The sequence below is a fragment of the Sinocyclocheilus rhinocerous genome, unplaced genomic scaffold (assembly GCF_001515625.1).
Source record: "Sinocyclocheilus rhinocerous isolate Xijiao unplaced genomic scaffold, SAMN03320098_v1.1 scaffold1167, whole genome shotgun sequence".
NCBI classification, from domain to species: domain Eukaryota; kingdom Metazoa; phylum Chordata; class Actinopteri; order Cypriniformes; family Cyprinidae; genus Sinocyclocheilus; species Sinocyclocheilus rhinocerous.
Genome location: NW_015648750.1, coordinates 144,953 through 154,526, shown reverse-complemented (window position 1 = coordinate 154,526; position 9,574 = coordinate 144,953). Strand labels below are relative to the sequence as shown.

The following is a 9,574-nucleotide window of genomic DNA, read 5'->3' as shown; positions in this document are numbered from 1 at the left end:
CAGGATGCTGCAGTATTAATACCATCATCACTTCCTCTGTCTGTGCTGATGGATTGTTTCCACTTCACACTATTACCTGAACAGGTGTGTTCACACACACATGTCACACCCATACATACGCCGGATGTGAACCCTCTGAAGACAAACATATACAGTGTGTGTCTTGACAGTTTGAAAGATGTTTAGGATGGTTTGTGTGCATCTCAATCTACAACCAGTCTCTCTAGTGGTGTTCAGTAAAGCATACTACCATACTTGCAGACAGTGTGTAGAATGTATTTTTGTGTGTGCGTGTGTGTGTGTGTGTGTGTGTGTGTGTGTGTGTGTGTGTGTGTGTGGAGAGAGAGAGGGCAGATGTGAAAGCCGGCGGGGGCGGCTGAGAGAGGGGGGATATTAGAGGAAGAGGATAAATGTCTCTTTGATACTCAGACTCTCTGTATTTTCCAAGTGCTTTGATGTTCATACAGGCAGAATGAGAGAGCAAAAGACTCCAGATGAAGGAGGAGAGGAAAGAGATTTAATCAGAGCACACTCACATCTACCATTACTGTAAACACAACATCAGGACTCGTATTACAGTCACTGCAACCGCTGTGCGCGTGTGTGTGTGTGTGCTGGTAACGTGAGGCTTTTTCTGTAGCGCAACATCCTGATGTGACCTTTCAGAGCAAGTCTGTCGCTTTATGTGCCTAACAGACATACACGCACTAAACTAGCTATATAAATGTGGACATACCCTTGTGAAAAAGAAGTCCACTTTAACATACATTTAAAATGAGTAATTACAGAAATAATATATACAAACTGAATGTAATGTTTGACAGTAATTGCATGTTAATTGCAATTAAATGAAAATGTAATATAGTATAGATTTATATTAAATGCATTGTATCTATGAATAAAGTTGAAGTATTGAGAATACCATTGAATGTGTGTTTTCTTGCTTCCCGGCAGTATATATACTTTGAGGGACTGAGAAGTTTTCAAGGAGGCAAAGAGAATCTATAGGGACCGATTGTTAATTTCTAACAATGCAATTAGCTGAACTTTAGGGGTTTTTTATCTACTTAAGTAGGATCTTAAGTACGTCTTTTAATGTAATTTCTTTATATGTAATTTCCGTTTATATTGGTGCAATATGTAATTGCACCAATATACCTAAACCCGCTAGTACAGACTGATGCGCCCTTCAGAAGCTTGCGTTCTGCAAGTGAACGGCGCCTCGTGGTGGCATCCCAAAGAGGCACAAAATCACTCTCACGGACCTTTTCCTGGACTGTGCCCAGCTGGTGGAATGACCTCCCGATCTCAATTCGAACAGCTGAGTCTTTAGCCATTTTCAAAAAACATCTAAAGACACATCTTTTTCGCCAGCACCTGACCAACTAATACTAGCACTTACCTATTCTATTCTATTCTATTCTATTGATCTCCTCATTTGTAAGTGGCTTTGGATAAAAGCGTCTACTAAATGATGAGATGTAAATGTAAATTTCCTAATTACTTCTATTGTCTTTAGAAATATAAATTGTGTTTTCAAATACTGCCAAGCATCTGTGGTAAATTAACATATACTTTAATGTCATTTCTATTGAAATTTAAAAGTGTACGTTTGTACTAACCAGTTATAGGACTTTTTTTTTGTGTGTGCGCTTTCATTCATTTTTGAAACAAAAATGAAGGCAGTTTTAATCAAACATGGGAGATATCAGTCCCTCCACTGAAAGTCCATTTCACCCAAACTCTGATGATTCAAAAAGACATTGTAAAGTAATCCATATGAATCAAGCAGGTTAATCCATCTCTCCTGAAGAAACACCATCACTTTATATGATGGACAGATTTATTTTTGCCTTTTATTCACATATAAATATTGATCAACGCACATACATAGAGCACATCAAATATGGTAAATAAAAGCTCAACTGTACTTGCTTGACACACATAATAAGCCTTATATTGGTTCTTGCTTAACAAGAACATTTAATTGAACTTCTGTTTACCATATTTGATGTGTTCTATGTATGTATCTTATAGGTGTGTAACAACATGATGGTGAGTAAATGAGTTTTTTTTTTTTTTTTTATGAATTAAGTATTACATTTAGGCATGTAACTTGTCCTGTACAAGTATTATTTACCCTCACACAAACATTTCTGCATTACTTTTCTTTATGATATTATTTAATATGTTAATCTAGCTATTTCCCTGTGGGGACCTTTGGTTGACCCCCACACAAACACATGTCTTCCTTTGAGTAACTAACCCTAATTTCCTGCTGTCTGACTGTCTGGCTCTCTCTCTATCTCTATCACGTGTCCAATACAGCAGCCCTTTGTTTATTACATGTAAAAATGCACCAAGTAACCTTTTGCACTTTAAGATCTTTTTACCCCTAAAGAAATGAATAGTACATTAATCCTTAAATGCATACCTCGGGTCTTTAGCGACCCGGGACATCATTCTCTACCCTCTCCCTCCTTCATTTTGTTAAGTTAGACATCAACTTTCTTAGTATTCCTCAATCTATTAATTATAGACACCATCACTTTATATGATGAACAGATTTATTTATAGCTTTTATCACATATAAATATTGACCAGTGTGCATACATAGAGCACATCAAATTTGGTAAATAAAAGCTCAACTGTACTTGCTTGACACACATAATAAGCCTTATATTGGTTCTTGCTTAACAAGAACATTTAATTGAACTTCTGTTTACCATATTTGATGTGTTCTATGTATGTATCTTATAGGTGTGTAACAACATGATGGTGAGAAATGGGTTTTTTTTTTTTTTTTTTATGAATTAAGTATTACATTTAGGCATGTAACTTGTCCTGTACAAGTATTATTTACCCTCACACAAACATTTCTGCATTACTTTTCTTTATGATATTATTTAATATGTTAATCTAGCTATTTCCCTGTGGGGACCTTTGGTTGACCCCCACACAAACACATGTCTTCCTTTGAGTAACTAACCCTAATTTCCTGATTGTTTTTCAGAGTGAAGACTTCCACATCTGCAGGTTTACATTTTTAACCCATCATTTTGATCGGATTTAAGTTATATTTAAGATTAACTTTAATCCTTTTGCACCATAACTTTAAACTCAGATTTAAATCTCAATAATGGATTAACTTTAAACGTAACCCTTATATGCATACCTCGGGTTTTAGCGACCCGGGACATCATTCTCTACCCTCTCCCTCCTTCATTTTGTTAAGTTAGACATCAACTTTCTTAGTATTCCTCAATCTATTAATTATAAACAATATAACAAGAAAAAAATTGTAAAATATAAAAGAATGCCGGTTTTCTGATTAATTTTTTGTAAAAAGTGTATAGGGTCATTAGAGACCCGAGGTATGTAAATGTGTAAGTATTTTTTCATGCGCAACTATATTTACATATCTGATGACTCAATACATGCAATGCATCTTTTTTCCTCAAGGTGGCACTGTTTGATACACAATGATGACGCACTTTATATGATGAACAGATTTATTTATAGCTTTTATCACATATAAATATTGACCAGTGTGCATACATAGAGCACATCAAATTTGGTAAATAAAAGCTCAACTGTACTTGCTTGATACACTAGATCCACGCTCACTGGATCTTGCATTGACATGCAACAATAAGCCTTATTGGTTCTTGTGTATCAAGAACATATAATTGAACTTCTGTTTACCATGTTTGACGAGTTCTATATATGTATCTTATAGGTTTATAACAACATGAGGGTGAGTAAATAAATGAGTTTTTATAAGTATTAAAATTAGTCATGTAACTTGTCCTGCACAGGTGTTCTTTGCCCTCACACAAACCTTTTCATTATATCATTTAATATGTTACATCTAGTTATTTTCCTTGTGGGGACCTCTGGCTGACCCCCACACAAACACACATCTTACTTTGAGTAACTGACCCTAATTTCCTGATTGTTTTTCAGAGTGAAGACTTCCACATCTACACGCAGTACTGCACAAATTATCCAAGGTAAGAAATACTTCCTGTGGTTTGTGGTTGTAGTTTATTTCCTGTGGTTTGTATGTCACCATCTGTCTCTCAATATAGAGCTTTATAAGACTTCAAGAGCAATGGGTGTCTCAGGGTGAATAAGCTGCCAGTGATCAAAATATTGAATATCAAGTCATTGTCAAGTTTTGAGAATATGCCTGAGATCGTGAATATGAGGCAGATGCTGAATGTACTGTGGAAGTGTGCTCTGACGATAACAGCGATGGTAAAAATTGAACCCTTTTAAGTTTGAAAAGGTAACGAAATATGCTTTAATTTATTCTTCTGTAATTGTTCTTAAAATATCAGTAGAGTTTTTTGCTATTGCAGCAGTTAGAGATCCATCTGTGCTGGATATACGTCCGGGTCGCTAAAGACCCGAATATGTAATAATGATTGGCGAAACATTCATGCATTTTAAGGGTTAACAAACTTTTTTTTTTAAATGACATAGGCCTACAGATAAAGTTATGGTACAAACAAATAAAGAAAATAAAGCAAATGATCCAACTAATTAATTTGACCTCAGATCATTTAATTAGAAGACGTTATTACTCCACCACCTATGTGACATCATTACTGACAGCTCTGTTGTTGAATGAACATGGTTTGAATAACAGACGTGCAACAAAGTCTTTTACAGTTTCAGGAAACAGCCGTGACTAATTTCGCTAACAATGCATCATACAGTTAGTAATGGATGACAAATATGCTTGTTAATAGAACAAGCATTGGTAACATAAAAAGCTTTTGCATGTGCTGCATCCACGGCAGCTGGTGTCAGCAAGAACTTCAAGCCTGCCGCACAACTTCCAGTTGTTTTTGGGTGCACTGGACTAGTTTATCTGAATTCATGTTCAATACAATGAACACTTTCGAGACACAAAAAAAAAAGAAAAAGGATTCTGAAGTTGCCTTTGAAATAGCTTAGCTTTGCTTGGTTAGCAAGCTGCATTGGGTCAACTTCACAAACATTTGTTTTGAGGTGAGAATTAGAGATGAAAATAAATACTAAGTCAGTGTTTTAGTGACTGAACAGTGTTGAATAAAGGTTACAGGAGATTATTGTGAATATGTGTCAACTGTGTTTGCCTTTGGGTGCATGTATATGTGCAGAGATTTAAATCTATTCATAAGCCTGAAATATGACAAAGTTCAACAAAAGCATTGACATACAACACCTTTCCCTAGCAAAATACCACCCACACCCACAGTTTCTTTTCAAACACACACACACACACACACACACACTGGTGCAGCACGTGCTGTCACAAGTCCTACTTTTGATGCTAGGAGAAATTAAAAGTGACCTGACAGTATAGTTTAATCTTCCTGCATGGTGTGTGTGCATGCATGGATTCTTGTCTGGACCACGGAGACCCTCTCTGCACACCCTCACACAGCTGTTGACCCTAACCAAGGTCATATGGCACGCTCACACACACATACAGTAACACTCCTGAAAGCAATAGCTGTATCTCAGTGATACTCCGGTCATATTTCCCATCGGGACAATGTGAAGTCTGTGCGCAGGATGCTGGAATGTGCGCACACACACACACGTCTATCTGTCCCAGTGCTTTGTGAGGCGTGGCAGCAGATCCAATAAACTGTAAAATCTGTGTTTTAACAGAAGGGCCCGACCTTACTCTCCCAACCGTGCATACATGCGTCTTCGTTGTGTGTGTGTATGTCTGCGTGTATTAATTTGTTTATGTAAGCAGTAATATACTGTACATTAGCCCCCCAAAAAATGTTTGGACACTTGATCCTCCTAAAAATGATCATTCTGTTATCAATTACTCACCCTCATGTTGTTCCAAAGAGAATACATTTTCATTTTTGGATGAACTATCCATTTAAGCCACTCTTAAAAATGTCTAAATGTCACTGTATTAGATAAAGTATCAAACCAAGGGCCAGATTTACCGGTACTAACACCTTGCGCCAGCACAACCCCTCTTTTGGTGTTAAAATGGTGCTGGTCAGGATTGACTAAAGACAAATAGTGATGAAAAGGCGAAGACAGTTATTTTTGCAGCTGACCTTATTGCATACGCATTTGTAGAATTTTCCCTTTCAGACACAAAATTTACGGGAGGAGAGTATTTAAACGAATCATGCAACATGATTTACCATGGTTTGTGGTAGTCAGTTTACTGGTATTTGTGCCATTATTTAACAAAAAAACATCTTAACCCATTCTGCTGTGTTTGTTACCCACACCTGATTATCATTGGCTTTGCTTGTTTGCGACCCTAAGCTAATTTGCGCTGCTCTTGGTCGATTGCATTGGTCATTATGGAAATGATCCAGCGGTATCCTTTAATTTGCGCATTGTCTAGACTCTAGATCAACCGCAGAATTTTCCACTCCCATTACTGCATGTATGGGATTGCATTCTCATGCTAATTTGCCCTGTTTAGTCAATCTGGCCCCAAGTGTCATTTATTTCAAAGGCAGATAGCATGCACAGATTTCAAGCAAATTATTTTGCAAACGGAAGTTTCTTGGGTTTTCAATGCTAAAAAAGAGATTTACTGTTCAAAATGAAGAAAAAGCCATTGTGAAACACTGGATCACATTCATAATTGATGTTATCAACTACACCTATGACTAGTCTGCTAGGACACCTGCGTGAATGTGAGAGGAACTGACTTCCCCTACATACAACATAAATCTCCAGTATAAGTCACTCATCATCAATGAAAAAAAGTGAAGTTTTGAGAAAATGCAGATGACATTTACTTTGATATTTTGATATATAATGTAATGACATTCAGATATTTTTAAGTGCACTTAAGTGCTTTTTTGGCCATTGTATATGTATTTTTGGTTGTAGCCTGAACAAATTCATCATAGAGAGATGCAGAATCAATAGTATGTGCGTGACATGTTTATATTGTGCATATCTGCCACAGTCTGAGTGGATATAAACTAAACATCTTTTATTGATAACACGTGTTTGTGTGCATCCGCAGGTCCGTTGCTGTCTTAACAGAGTGCATGCGGAACAAAACAGTGGCAAAGTTTCTGCGAGAGCGCCAGGAAAGTCTTAAACACTCCCTTCCTCTCGGCTCCTACCTGCTTAAACCTGTCCAGAGGATCCTAAAGTATCATCTACTACTGCATGTAAGTACAAACACACCCAGAGTGACCTTCCTATACACACAGACCCCAGACATGGTACACCTGCACACAAAGACTGCACTAGACACACACAATGATCTGAGGTCAGAGATGTACTGCTGTTTTGCAGGAGATTGCCACTCATCTGGAGAAGGATTCAGAGATGTACGACGTGATCCAGGAGGCCATTGACACCATGCAGAGGGTTGCCTGGCACATCAATGACATGAAGAGAAAACACGAGCATGCAGTTAGACTGCAGGTTTGTGAACCTTACACACACACACACACACACTCATACACGCACTATGTACCATTAGGCAGCTATATCAGTTACTTCACAAGAAATACAAGAGGGTAAACTGACCTGGACTACATTCCCCAAAGAACTGTAAGCCTAAGTAAATCATAAAGATCATTGGTGCCAATAGCTTCCACCATCTATTTAGGCTTGTGATGCATTTGTGAAACCATCCCTGTAAAAAGAAAATGGTAGCTGTTTTTTGCTGGCACAAGGTGCTGTAGATGGTCTACAACAGTGTCCAATTCTCCTCCTGGAGGATGATCTTACTGCAGAGTTAACCTTCATTAAACACCTAAACCAGCTAATCAGGGTCTTCAGGATTACTAAACTTCCAGGCAGATGTGTTGGAGCAAGTTGGAACTAAATACTGCAGGAAAATGGCCCTCCTGGAGCATGATTGGACACCCCTGGTCTACAATGTTGGCAGCACACAAGCCCACCAGCCAGTAGTTCAGTTTTGGCTACAGAGTGCACGCTTTTTTATGGATGTGTGGTAACAGATAATAGAACATTATGTTTGAGATTCATCAGACATAAACGTTGTTCCCAACTTGCCCGTCGGCTAAGTTACCTGATGTACGTGAAGAGTGACGCTCCTCCTCTTCTGCTCTCACCTTCTCTCTTTCAGGAGATTCAGAGTTTGCTGACTAACTGGAAGGGGCCTGATCTGATTGGCTACGGCGAGCTTGTTCTTGAGGGAACATTCCGTATCCAGAGAGCGAAAAATGAAAGAACACTCTTCCTGTTCGACAAAGTTCTGCTGATCACCAAGAAACGCGAGGAGACTTACACCTACAAAGCCCATATCCTGGTGAGAGTCCATATACCTACTAGTTTCCCATTCTGGACAATCAGGTCAAGGTGGTCAAGCCGGTGTTCAGGACTTGGTAGTTTTATTTTTGTTGGTAGTTAGACTGCCGAAGTGGTCTACCAAGTCAGCCTTGTCCTCACCAGCTGGTCTTAATGCATTTCTCATTGATGCTTGTCTCTGAAATATGACCTTCGGAGAGCAGTTTGCATTCTTTGCTTCTCTTGCAATGTATCTATGGCAAATACAAGCGACGTTTTGTGCGTGTAAAGTTTGGTGGAAAATTTGAAGGCACAAATGGGTCATTATGCAGCTACTGTAGTAAACAGCTCCAGATAATACTCTTAATGATGATGCAAATGTTCTGTGGTTCGAACCCAAATTGTACACTGTGGAAATAGACCTGCAAGGGTAAGGGTAGGGGGTGGAATCGAACTCTGATTCTGATCAAGCAGTTGATCCGGTTGTGAAAACCTATTTTAACCAGCTCAAAAAATAAACTGGTTTTAGTTAAACTTTCACAGTAGTGTGCACTTTCAGAAAAATCTGTGCAAAGACTGTACCTTTAGGTGCACAACAGCTTGTCATTGGGGAAGTGCCCTCAAAGGGACACCATTGTACCTTATTCATCTTTAGTGGGGGTTCAAAATAGTACCATAAGAATATATATTACTACCTTATGGGTACATATTACTACTCAAAGTTACTAATATGCAATCTTTGGGGGTAAAGCAGGTTACAAAGAGGGCACTGCCTCAGTGACAAGCTTTTGTACCCCTAAACGTACAATTTTTGCACATTTTTTCTGACAGTGTGTAAATGAAATATGCATAAATTGTTGTCATGGTTCAATAAAATGTTTGAAAGTGTAAATGACTGCTCCTTATTCTAATCTATAATCTGGTTCTCCTCCCATCTCTACATTTCTGCAGTGCTGTAATCTAATGTTGGTAGAAGTCATTCCTAAAGAGCCTCTAAGCTTCAGCGTGTTTCACTACAAGAACCCCAAACTTCAACACACTGTGCAGGTACTATTTCAAAATCTCTCTCTCTCTCTCTCTCTCTCACACACACACACACACACACATACACACAAACTGCATGTAACCAAAGATCAGCAGGTTGTGTTAAACACATAGTGGAATGTCAAGCCTGAGGCCAGGCTTCTGACGGACAGCCAATTGCCTTGAACTTTACCCCAGTAAAACTGCACCCCTTTACCTACAGGCTTCAGCATGTATGAATATATGCACACACAACTGTGTGTGTGAGTGATGGTATGAGTCTTGCCTTAAACCA

General features: G+C 38.4%; 1 protein-coding gene across 2 annotated transcripts in view; it reads left to right on the top strand.

The window, feature by feature from the left end:
- Nucleotides 1–9,574, top strand: part of LOC107710237 (pleckstrin homology domain-containing family G member 1-like) — a 48,943-nt gene that overhangs the window by 31,751 nt on the left and 7,618 nt on the right. For both annotated transcript variants that reach the window (XM_016514975.1, XM_016514974.1), the window contains exons 5-9: nt 3,967–4,013; nt 7,016–7,166; nt 7,294–7,425; nt 8,096–8,278; nt 9,208–9,303. In XM_016514975.1, the coding sequence (XP_016370461.1) occupies nt 3,967–4,013; nt 7,016–7,166; nt 7,294–7,425; nt 8,096–8,278; nt 9,208–9,303 (609 nt within the window). The remainder of the gene's footprint in view (nt 1–3,966; nt 4,014–7,015; nt 7,167–7,293; nt 7,426–8,095; nt 8,279–9,207; nt 9,304–9,574) is intronic.